General features: G+C 41.6%; 1 protein-coding gene across 1 annotated transcript in view; it reads left to right on the top strand.

Moving 5' to 3' along the window:
• The window catches only part of LOC102206582 (neuronal migration protein doublecortin), a 22349-nt gene extending 9714 nt beyond the window's left edge, over window positions 1-12635 (top strand). The window contains exons 4-7 of the mRNA XM_005735464.1: window positions 6411-6513; window positions 9075-9164; window positions 11393-11490; window positions 11624-12635. Of these exons, the coding sequence (XP_005735521.1) occupies window positions 6411-6513; window positions 9075-9164; window positions 11393-11490; window positions 11624-11680 (348 nt within the window). The 3' untranslated portion in view covers window positions 11681-12635. The remainder of the gene's footprint in view (window positions 1-6410; window positions 6514-9074; window positions 9165-11392; window positions 11491-11623) is intronic.
• The last annotated feature ends 6 nt before the right edge of the window (window positions 12636-12641 follow it).

Genomic DNA, 12641 nt, shown 5'->3' with positions numbered 1-12641 from the left:
TGTATGTGTGTTTTTTATCAGCTCTGCTGGTGCCCAAAATTTGAGAAGGCGTTGCAGGTTGTCTTCCTGGCATTTTTAAAATGGCTGCTTTTCATGCTTTGACGTTCCTCTTTTCCTTAATGGACTCTGCAGACAGCCCGCTCGCCCCTCTTTGCAAGTGCTGTGAACAAAATCACTCCCATTTTTCCCTCAAATGCTGCTGCTTTGCAGCCCAATCAGGAAGGGTGGGGCCAGTGGCTTCAGGATTACCATTCTTACAGCAAATTAGGATCATTTTATTTGCACTGATGGGGGGGCTAATTATTCCCTGAGTCTATGGAGGGGGGGGGAAAAAGTGCATTACTTCATTTGCCCTCACTGCTTCTACATCAGGTTGGAGAGCGTCTATCTAATTGCTGGCAGCCATTTTGTATTCTTTCCTCTTTGATAGAGGTGTCTGCAGAGGAGACTGGCTCTGATTTGCATTTAAGATTCACTGCTTGCTCATTTGAATTGCACTTAAGAAAAGGTTATCGTCTAACAGACGCCATAATCAAATATCATTTGTGAAACGTCTTGATGATGCATTGTGCTGCTGTGTCGTTTTGTCCTGGTGCATTATCACAAGTCTGGAGCAGAGCAGAGAGCTTGAACAGATTTGAGTGTTTAATATTAAGACTCGGGTTGGGATCTTTAGTTTTTAAGGTTTGCTTGAGATTAAGAGAAAGTATGATGTGACTGAGAAAGTATTCAATTTAAAAATAATCCTCTTTTCTGAGGCTGCATTGCATTTATGACTGAATCAGTCACAGGCAGAAAATCAGCTTTTCTTTTTGCATTTACAGTAATTTCATGTTTTTGTTTTTTTTTTTTTTTTGTTTTAACATTTAAAATGAATTTGTTAAACAATCACAGAGGGGGGGAATGGATGCTTCAGGCACAAGGTCGCGCTGTTATTGTCAGAGAACAAAAGATTCCAGTTCACTTTAGCGGTTAATAACTATGGTAACAAATTATTCACTGAATTAATAGACGGATGTATGCTCGGGTTCAAAGCTTCTTAACGACTAAAATACATCTGCTAACGGGCAAGAAAAGCCTGCTTTTCCCTGGTTATCAGTGCTCTAGCAGTGTCTGCTTTTGCCATACTGCAGAAGCAGTTGTCATGGCAATAAGCTCCACCGTGATGGATTCAGTTTGTGACAATGGTTGTAATGCGCTGAGTGTGCTCTTTACGCTGGGTCTTACCTGCCCTGCCCTCTAGTCCTCATCCGTCAACAGCTCACTGCATTTGCGTGCACGTGTGGACACATGCACGCAAATGCAGCCAAACTGAGTCAAGCAGACAGGCAGGGTGACGGAGGGGCGTGGTCCCTCGTGATGAGGCACTGCAAGCAGGCATAGAGGGAATAAGCATACATGTACAAGCTTCTAACAGCCCCACTTTCATGCAATGAGCACCACATCAACAAGTGAGCATGACCTGGGGGAGAAGAGGAGGAAGCACTGTTTAATAATGTTAAGGCCACATCAGTCAGCTAAATGGAAAGCCTGCTTCCGTGGGGTCGAGAGGGGTGGGGTTAAAACGGCATCAGGCACCAGCTGGTCCCCATGACTGTGCAGATATCTGTGCCTAACTGGCTCATCTGTGCTCCAAATGCATCGAGAGCACCTACGATAACGCACAAGCAGTACGCTGGTGCATGAAGGTCATAGATGGGTCAGAAAGGCAACTGGTAGCAGTTTCCTGTAAAGCAATTACTGATGTCCAAATGCACCCCCCTTCTTTTTTTCTTTTCTTTTTTTTTTTTTCAATTTACTAAATTTGTCCTGAAATTCTATCAGTACCTGAGCTGCTGCTGTCCTAAAAGATAATCTGACGTGCTGCTTTTTTTATACTTGTCTGAAATGAACAAACTAGAGTGTGTATTTTGGAGGAATATTCCACTCAGTGCAGAGGTACTGATATTGATCAGGTCTGTGTGCTCAGTGAAGAGACTGTGGGCGTTTTTACCCATAGGCTGAAAAAAGCAAGGTCTTTTTTTTATTTTTTTTATTTTTATTTTTTTCCTTAGGCTGATATGAGAACACTTTGCAGAGCACATCAGATGTGTGTAATCAGTTACGCACTACTCTATTCCAGTGTTTAACCTTCTGTTGACTCATTAAAGCTTATGTTCAGTCATTACTGTTCATAAGGTAAGTTGTGGTTAGTGAAATTGTTGGAATGCAGCACTGAGTAGCTTTACTTTTGCACTGACAGGAATTATTGTGATTATTTTTACAAATGGATGGATGCAAGTCTTTGTGAATCATTTCTGCTCAGACTGCAGCTGAATGGCCGAGCTGAAGTCAATATTAACCAGCTGTCCTTAAAAGAAAAGGGGGGGGGGGAAGACAAAGGATGCATAGCTTTGTTTGAAAATGCTCCCTGCTGCTTTGCACAAAGGCATTTTAGTTGCACCTGAAACAAGAATGTGTAGCATGCCATATGCTGGAAAGCTGAGGGTACAGATTACCTCCAGTTGTGGTAAAGGGTGGCTCTGATCCTGTGCAAGTACAGCACTTATTTTGCTATGTTATTAATATCAGTCGTGTTTTATGACAATGGCTAAAACTGTTATCCTACAGTGCTTTTTCCAAATAGTTTCATAGAGATCGTATTGTGCTGCACATATGGAGCCAAATTTCTCAAATTACCTCTGAGAGGTAAAGCTACTGTTCACCCCAGGAGGTTTCTGTTTTGCAGAAATTAAGTACTGTGGTTCCACCCACTTCTTAATTGGCATTGGGGAACTGAAGACCATCATCCAGTTAAAGGGCGTTTGCCCTTGCCAAGTTGGGTTAAAGAAACTCTGAATAATTCAGTTGCTGTTATTGGAGGTTCCCTACATGCTTGCTGGTGGGGTTTTTTTTTTTTGGGGGGGGGGTTTTTCTTCCCTTTTTCCTGGGGGTCATGTGGACCTGACAGCTGGTGAGGCAGAGATTAGGGATGGGCTTGGTGGGACAGAGGGTGGAGGGCACCTGGAGTCTGTAAAGAGCCAGTTTTTCAGAAAAAATACGCCCACATCATCCCAGTAAATGCAGAGATGGGTACACTCACCCTGACATGTGCAGTACAAGCGTAATATGTATAAATGCAGTATGACAGCACTTTTGATCCATTTAAGTAAAATGGCATCAGGTCGGCTCATTGTCCTCCTCACGGACCCCTTTGTCAGATGGGTGAGGTTGACCTTTTCAGATCGAGGGAGGATGCTTCCTAACCTAAGCGCTCCCAAGCCGGCATGTGCCTTCCTCATTCATGCCATGTTTCTAAATGGACTCTGACATTTTACATTTGATCTAATCACATGCAGAGCAGTTTTTTGTTTGTGTTTTTGTTTGTTTGTTTTTTCCTCACAAATTTCTGCCAACTGTACAAACTTATCAGGCCAATTTTATGGCGTGTTAGTCACTATTAATACACAACAGGCTTGCTGACTTTGACGCAAGATGGAGGTTTGGGCAGAGTTTGACACTGTAATCATACAATGTGGATTTAGGACTTTGAAAACATTTAAAAGTCCAAAGCTCTTGATCAGATAGGAAATTTGGTGGGTTTTTGGGTGTTTTTGCTTTTTACTATGGAAGCTTGAACGTAAGGCTAATTTCCTTTCAGCCTCTGATAAGAGAACGGGTGAGGAGTTTAGCTTTGGATGCCAGTATGAGTTAAATTTCTTTGCAGCGGTACAATTGTTCAGACATTTCAATGTTTAATCCCATTCAGTATCTTTTGTTTTGAAGCATTCATACTGAATTCTCCCATCAGAGATTAGACATGTTGTTGGAAGTTAAAGTGGTCTTGCGTGCCAGGCAGCCAGAATCTTAAATTTAAGTAGCGATCTGTTAAAGAATAAAGTAGCAGTCTATAGGATTAAAACATTATCCCTTTAATCATCTCTGTTCCTAAAGCTATTAAAAACATGCAGTAGCGTCTACCCACCCACGCTGTTTCGGCCCATTTTCATCTCCTTTCCTCCACCCACTCGCCTTAAGGGTAGAAAGAACACCTACTAATGCTTCCATATTATGATTAACTGTCAGGTGCCCTTCTTGCCATACAACAGTTTAACCTAATGAAAGTAGTATGTATGTATCCAATTTCCTGATAACGAACACTAAAGAGAACCCAAGTGTGTAGCCTGTAAATTAGCCCCAGCTGAAAAACCAATTAGGTTTTGATCCCTGGAGTCGAAGCACCATCTCTGTACCTCGGCAGGGCTCTGAAAGGCCCGCGATGGGGGGGGGATATTGTGGGGCACAGAGGAGGGTACAGCTGTTGGATGCCACGCCAGCAAGTCACCACCACACACTTTTAGCTTGTCTAGCAGGACGGAGAACCAACATTGCAGCTGCTGGGGTGGTGAGATCCCAAATTATCCAGAGCTCATAGTTTGAATGTGTATCACAGTGGCAACCCATGATGCATCTTGACCCTGGCATGGGCCCCAACATGGGGCTGTTTTTCAGCATGTGGATCTCTAAACAGTCTTGCGTTGGTGAAAACTGACGTGCTTTTAAATAAAATAAAAAAAGCAAATTCCATCTTTAAATAAAGGGCAAGTTATCTGTAGTTCACTTGTAGTAGTGCTTTGATCCTATAATTCTAACGAGAAGGAAGAGATTTCAACAGGTGTTGAAAGGCAGAGTGGAAATTTGACTGATATGCTTTGTAACAGATCTCATCAGCACAAGAAAGAAGAGCAGTGTTTAGCTTGAATGGCTTTAATAGGCGTGTCTGAGCTGGTAACAGAGTCCATATAATGGAGAACGGGGGAGAAGGTGTGGCACAAAGACATCTGTCCACTCAGTAAGCCATATTGTGTCAACAGCTGCTTTAGAGTGAAAAGACCCCGGGGAAGGAAGTCGAATCATTTAAACATTACAGTAAAGGTGTAACATTATCATCTGTCTGGGGTTTTTGTGCCTTTTGTGATAATGTTTTGTTACATGAATCTAAAGGTATGTAAACAAGACGAGCAAAACACACAGGTCTGCTACAACCTGAAGATCGGAAGTTTTTTATTTAGTGATTTCATTCACGTAAACGTGTGTGTGTGTGTGTGTGTGTGTGTGTGTGTGTGTGTAACTCATAATCGTAGCTTCTATAGTAAGATTCAGATTTTCAGTTGGCCTTTTAAACGTTAACCTAGATCCGTCAGTCTTTTATTCAGATTAAAACACCTCCAACTGCCGGATTTGTGCAGATATTTCTGCTCCTTGGAGAAGAAAAATATGAAGGACTTGGTGGTCCCTGAAACTTTCCTTGTCACTAGAATCGGGTACAGATTTGTGTGTGGGTTGTTGTGGTTTTTATTTTTATTTTATTTATTTATTTTTTAATAAATATGTTGGATGGATTGCCATTACGGCATGTACTCCTATTAACTCCAGGATAAATGGAGGGAACAGGAGTACAATTGAGAATGTCTTTATATTTTATGTATGGGCAGTGGATCAATATTCAGTTGAACACATTGGTGCAATGAAAGGGGCTAAATGCCTGAGCCTCCGTGCTTTCTCATTCTGCTGTACCTTTATTGCTAATTAACTAGGTTAGCATGCTAGCTGCTCTTAGTTTAGCTCAAAGCACTGTTGTGCCTGAGTGTGTTCAGTAAAGTATTTTCTATTGTCTGTGCGTTCGAATCAGTGTTTTCCTAGAGGACAGTATCACCCACTTGACAGCTTTTTTTTTTTTTTTTTTTTTTTTTTTCTACGTCACCTTTCCAGGAAGTTCCTGTATGTGGTCAACCATCAATGGTAATTGCGCAACAATATAGCAAAGCACGATATAAGATAAACATCATTAAAAGCACATTGAGTTATTTAAAAGGCTGATGGCTGACAGGACAAATTAGTTGGTCTGTGGCCACATCAAAGCAACTTAAACTCTTTAGACAGGCTGGCACGAATCAGCCACGACCATGGACGGTATAAAAGATACATGAGGGTACTCTTTCTATAGTACCTGATGACTTGGAACCACAACTATCGACATCTGGTCAATGTAGGGTTTTGGCTTTATTTTTCTGCCTTGGAATCCTGGTAGTCTCATTTTCTACAATCTATGACAAGGACTATCTAGGCTTTCTTCAAAGGCCTAACCATATACACATAAGGAATGTTATTAAAGCCAAAGCCCATGGATTAGCAGCACACTTTGACTATATCTTGGAATCTGGGACTTGGTCCCAAAGTGCGGTTTTTAATGCCTTCTTTATTTTACAGTTCCTGCATGCTTTCCAATATCGGGTTTGGCGTTGTGGAATTAATTTGGGATATTTGAGTCCACAGCCTCTTATGTTTGTAGTAAAACGGTAGAGCCAGTAGACTCTACTTTTATATTTTATATTCCAGTTTCTCAAATTTACTGTATTGTGTCTTAATAGGTCACCTGCCTCCAAGATTTCTTTGGCGATGATGACGTCTTCATTGCATGCGGACCAGAGAAATTCCGCTACGCACAGGACGACTTCTCTTTGGATGAGAATGGTTAGTAAGCATGATTGAATTGGTCTGTTTTGCATCCCATTATGGAATCAACTTAAGCGAGTAGCCACACACTGTAATGCAGCTTGTCGGAGGAGGGGTTGAACAGTTTATGATCTCCATTTTTTTTATTTTAAAGCCACAGTAGTGATCAGTTATCCAGACTCAAGTTTAAAATCCTGCTCCTGACATGTAATCAGCCCCCATCTTATCTTAAAGCCCTCATAGAACCATATCATCCCACTGAAGAACTTTGCTCTCAGACTGAAAGCTTACTTGTGGTTTCTCTGGTGTCTAAAAGTTAAGGCTGAAGGCTCTGCCTCCCATTTAAGGCCCCCTCTTCTGTGGAACCAGCTCCCACTTTGGATTCAAGAGACAAGACACGCTCTCTGTTCTTAAGATTAGGCTTCCTTTTGATAAAGGCTTATAGTTTGGGCTGGATCAGTGTTTTTATATCCTGTCTTCCTCCCCTCAGCCCTGACCAGTCATGGCCGATGGCTGCCCCTCCCTGAGCCTGGTTCTGGTGGAGATTTCTTCCTGTTAAAAGGAGTTTTTCCTTCCCACTGTTACTAAATGCTTGCTCAAATGGGATCATTGGATTGTTGGGGTTTTCACTCTAGTATTGTAGGGTTACTTTATAATATTTAGTTTACATGATAAAGCACCTTGAAGCGACTGCTGTTATGATTTGGTGCTATATAAATTTAAAAAATACATTGAGACTGAGCTATCATGCAGTAATATCAGCTGTATAGAGAGATGACGTGTAACTGCAAATGACGTTAACGTATTTGTCCAAGAATCCTCTGCACGGCTTCATTTGCACAATTTTATGACCAATTTCTAGAGTTCTTGTGCAAGTTGTGCAAGATGGAATTAACGCTGCACATGAGCATCCAAAAAGTGTACTCTGTTTGGGTGTGTGTGTGTGTGTCTACAGAGATGAAGAAATGTATCCTTTTCATCAGGTTTTATTCATGTACAATGCTCTGTGGATGGAATTGTATACGTGTGAGGGAGGCTAAAAAGGAGGCTGAGAGAAGTCTTATCTGCACCCGGCAGCAGGGATGGGGAAAAGGCAGGAAAAAGAAGAGCCATTAATCTGTCCTGTGACAGGTTTAGGCCAGCTGATCTGTTGGTGGTGATACTGCTGAGAAGTCAAGGAGAGAGAATATAAAGCCAACCCTCTGAGTTTCTCCCCGCAGACTTGAAATCCCTATTTTTAACAACCTACTTCCACCTAATGTGCTCTCCTCGAAACATTCAGTCTGCCTTTTTATGTTAACGCAGTGCTGATGCAGGGTTCATAACCATCATTATGTTACCTTCGTCTCTTCTTTTCGTTTCTTGTAAGATTCTCGGCAGGATGGAGATGCCGGTTAGTTTATAATGATCTGCGTTCTTTTTCTAACTGTGTACTCCCCCCACTGAACTCGAGCTAAATCATTTCATTCAGCCTATAATAATCTTAGGGCCAATGCTAAATAAAATGGCTGAGTGGCTCAAGCAGGCATTTCTGAGTTGGCTTCAGTGGAGTTGATGAGACTGGCTTCTCTGTGATTCATCACGGTATGGATGGCTGTATCTATAACAAATTATAGAGATCAAGCAGACATTTTTTCAAATTTAAGAATCTGTACGGGCAAGAAAGACACACGACAAATATGCTATGAAATATTTCTTTAACATTTTCTGGGCTGGAGATGACCTTTGAAAGATCTACATGGGGAAAAATATATTCAATCACATGATTACTGCTACCAAAATGGATTAATATCGCCCGAGTATTTTTATTTATTTTTTTCACACTCCTTATGATAAATATGCTGACTGAAAGGAGTGCATGAGTACCTGCAGGTCTGTTTATGCAGTTGCAACATTAACAAAAGCCAAAAGGGACTCTAACAGACTCTATTCTGCTTTGAGACCACTGAGAAGATTTGACAAGCTGCTAGTCTGAGGCACTGTCAGATGCGTGGTGGCACACCTTGGAAACAATAGCACGTGAATGTGCGCCTGTACCCAACGGTGTGTGAAGGTTGAGAGAGAGAAGGAGACAAGACAGACGTGGCGAGATCTCAGGAGACGAAGGGAGGACAGATAGTATAATTAGCATCAAAAGTGGAAGAGAGGAGGAAGGGAGGGAAGAGAGCCTGACGGTACAAACAGAGGGGAAGATGCAGCGGGAGGAGTAGCAGTGTCTGGAGTCTGTCTACCCTGATTAATACAGTGACCCAGAATGGACTGCACATTCCTACATGCATGTTGTGTTTATTGTAACACCAAATTGTTGTTGGGGGGAAGAAATGTATCATAATTGATTACACGCACTTTTTAAAATGTGAGGTTGGCAACAAAGGAAAAAGCTGCTGGAGGAAAAAAAGGACGTAACAGAAATGAACGAGTTGAACTCGAGGCATGAACGGTGGGTTCATGTGGGTTCATTTCAGACATTTTGAAAAACCTTCTACTGGGGAGTATGAGCAGCTCAATTATTCTGTTGGGAGGGGAAAAAATGTTATTCACTACTTTCTTTGTGCTTTTTATTTTCTCTCTCTTTACAGAATGCAGAGTGATGAAGGGACCCAAAGCTCAGCGAGGTTCAGCCAAGAGTCCTGGTCCAATCAAGCGCTGCAAGTCTCCTGCTGAATCGAGTGAGCCCGATACATCTCACCTACACTCTAGCCCTTCCCTTTTTTAAAAGCAGCCGACCACACCTTAGAAATCAAAGCTGGTGTAAAATCTAAAACAGGGTCTTTTCTGTTTAAGTGAATGAAACTACAAGATGATACTGTAGCAGATTCACGTAACTGATGTGGACCTTTGACTTAATCTGAAAGGAAAAATATGCCATGACATCATTAATCACACCTTTTTTTTTTTCTTTAAATATTACCTGAATTTTATTCTGTGTAATTTTGATTAAAAGGCAGTAAATGGTTAAAAACTCAATCTCAGCATAAACTGGGGGCTTTTCTTTGTTGTGGGTCTTCTGAGCTTCAGTATAATCTTTCTGCTGTAGTTTCTTTAAAAGCATGAATAAAACATGAAAAGTAAACAAAGCCAATTTAAACAGCTTTGAGCTGTTTGTTTGACGATCAAGCACTTTAACATTTAATAATAACATCCAGGAGGCGAGAGAGCATGGAGGCTCTACAGCTGGTTCACGCTTAAATATTTCATGTGAGGAAAATCGTACCATCCGAGTTTACATAGCTTTACCATTCAGCGGCTGAATAGTTTTTATTAAAATTGTCGGCATGATTTAAAACAAGCAAACAAAAGAACGACTTGAGGAATATGGAGCGCTTGCCCCTTCTTTTTTTTTTTCTTCTTCTTCATGTACTGTTGCTGCATTACATAATAGGTCAGGTCTCCTGCTCTCTACAGGTTTCCTCAGTCATTTGGCTGTCATGGATATTTATTGATCACCAATGGTAAATGTCTGGACTCCAACACAGCAGGTGGTGGGCCAGCATCGTGTGGAGGCAGTAAACTATTTACCCATTAAGCACATTTGTAATTCCCGTGAGGCATGAAAGGAAGTGCATATTTATGTCAGTTAATCAATAGTACTGATGAGTTTAATGAAATTAGATTTTCTATGCTTTGGAATGATTGTCGTTTATGCCGTTTGCTATGGCATAACAAGTCTTAACACCTTAATATATTCAAATGAAAAAGCCTTTAAACTAAAACAACCATATAAAACGGATGTTTCCACCCAACAACAGTAATGTTTTGAGTTATGCTTTGAATCCTTAATAGAAACGGATGTTTTAATGTTATGAAAAATTGAACAGTCTCAGGGATTTGCTAGGGAATCTGTACACTTTAAAACGGCGTGATCATAGCAAGACTCGCACTTTACAGAATTCGTGTCCTAATACGGCTCTTTTACAGCAGACTTGGGCAGTATTGAGGTATTACAGTATTTAGAAATCCCAGTACTGCTCTTTTTATTCATTTGAAATGGAGGATTAGTTTATTCTACCACCAACATCTCTGCTTTTTTTTTCCTGCTTCTTTTAACACACATACCATGACATACTGAATAGCAGTTTGTATTAGTGTGCGTTTGCCATTGTGCCGGCGTTAAAGTACACAATGACATGCAGTAATGTGCAATCAAAACAACCACACAATGCGAGGGGTTTTCTGCAGAAGCCGAATAAATATTCCAGATGTAGAAATCTGAGACCCAAACCGTGGCAGTGCGGGCAACTTTCTGTGTTCGTTTGATGTCTTTGGCCTTTTTCACAGCTGAGTGTGTCAAAAATCAGTACATCTAAACACGAGCAGCTCTCCCACACAGACTGAGCAGAGAGTGCAGTTATTTTATTTAAAGAGCCCAGGATAATGGGACTTGTGATTTCTCTGTTTGGCTGTGGGGTTTCTGTCGATCTGCCCGAGTGTTTAAACGAAGCCAGCGGCTTTACAATGAAGCTTTATCCACCTTGTGTTTCCAACAGTCGCTGGCTTAAACTTAGACCGGCCATCTGGCTCACGCTCTTTTCATCTCTTATAGACAAAAAGTCTTTCAAGCCACTTAACACTCACGGCTACATCACATCACACTGCTCTTAGATATAAACAGTGTTCACACACAGAATCCTAGCAACGTCGCGGAGACGCAGAGCGAGTGAATAAAACGTCACCTAACAAACAGAACTTGTCAGCCTCCTAAAACCTGGACCAGCAGGGTCCCTGTACATCACGGCCAAATGAGGCCACAGTTCAGGACTTGCTCTCCTTTTTGCTTCTCTTGCAAACTTTCTAATCCACTCTATGTTTACCTCTTCTACTTCTTTCCCCTCTCCTCCTCCCTCATCCCTCTTTGTCTTCCTCCCCACTCTCTTTACTTCTGCGTTGGCTCTCCCAGCCAACGGGACGGGCTCCAGCAGCCAGCTGTCCACCCCGATTTCCAAGCATTCCCCCACCTCCACCCCTACCAGTCCAGGCCTCAACAACAAGCAGAAGGTACCCTAACCTCTCCTCCTCTCCTGACCTTTCATCTTGTTGCCTGTTGTCTTTTTTTGTGTTTTATTTATTTATTTTTTTGCTCTTTAGTTTGAGTTTACAAAAGTAATTGTGCTCCTCTGGATCTCCGCAGGATCTCTACCTGCCCCTATCTCTGGATGATGATGATTCTCTTGGTGAATCAATGTAGACTCCTGGCTCCTGCTGCCACCCTCCCCTCCAGTTTTATTATTTTTTTCTTTGGGATCAGATACACAGAAGTTTTATACCTCTGCTGCTTTCCACCTTCACTCACAGTGCCACCTGTTTAGCATAACCCACTCTTTGTCTCTTTTTTAAAGGCCTTAGCCAACAGGGCTACGACACCATTTGCTGCTTGAGAATGGCACAGAGAAATCAGTTTTCTTCTCACAATCAGCTCACTTTTTCCAGGTTTGCTTTTCTATGTGGGATGGGCACTGTTTCTCAAAGGTTCTCACTGATCACTGTCATACAGATTTCATTATTGAAGGGGAAAAAAATCATTTTGAATACATACATTTTTGATAAAGGACGCACCCTAACTTTTAAACATTTCAGTCACAGAATTCCAAGCAGCAAATGGGTATTTTTAGGGGTGTTGGTCAGAAATGACAAAACTTTTGTATCACTTATCGTATTTGTGATGTTCCTCCGTGTCCTTCTGCCCTCTAAGTGAAAGGTTTCTTGTCAGAGGAAGTCTGTTAAGCCAGTTTTAGTCTTTCTAACCTGCTGTAAATACTGTGTATAGCTATCCATCATAACATCTCGCCCAATGTCCATTGCTGTGCTTCCGTAATGTCACTACAATGTCTAGCATTCGCTTAACATGATACAGGGTACGGTCAAAGTAAAGTGGGACAAAAAAATACAATGAAGTCCCCTTGACAGAGGACGTGTGGGATGCAGTCCTGACTGCGCCTCCTTAATAACATTTCATATTGCCGGCTTGATATATGTAATAACGAAGATCTAAAACCCTCAACCTCACATTTTTTAATTGCTGTTCATCTCATCCAATCAGGCGCAGGGACGATTATGTAAAGAAAAGGCATCCCACGCCTCTTTAAGTTGGCCGGTCCTCTGTTTTGACCTTCTATACAGACAGTAGGCTTTACATGCTGCATAACAAC

This window comes from Pundamilia nyererei, unplaced genomic scaffold (genome assembly GCF_000239375.1).
Source record: "Pundamilia nyererei isolate P.nyererei 1_Seehausen unplaced genomic scaffold, PunNye1.0 scaffold00064, whole genome shotgun sequence".
Classification (NCBI taxonomy): Eukaryota; Metazoa; Chordata; class Actinopteri; order Cichliformes; family Cichlidae; genus Pundamilia; species Pundamilia nyererei.
This window is presented reverse-complemented; position numbering and strand designations above follow the sequence as displayed.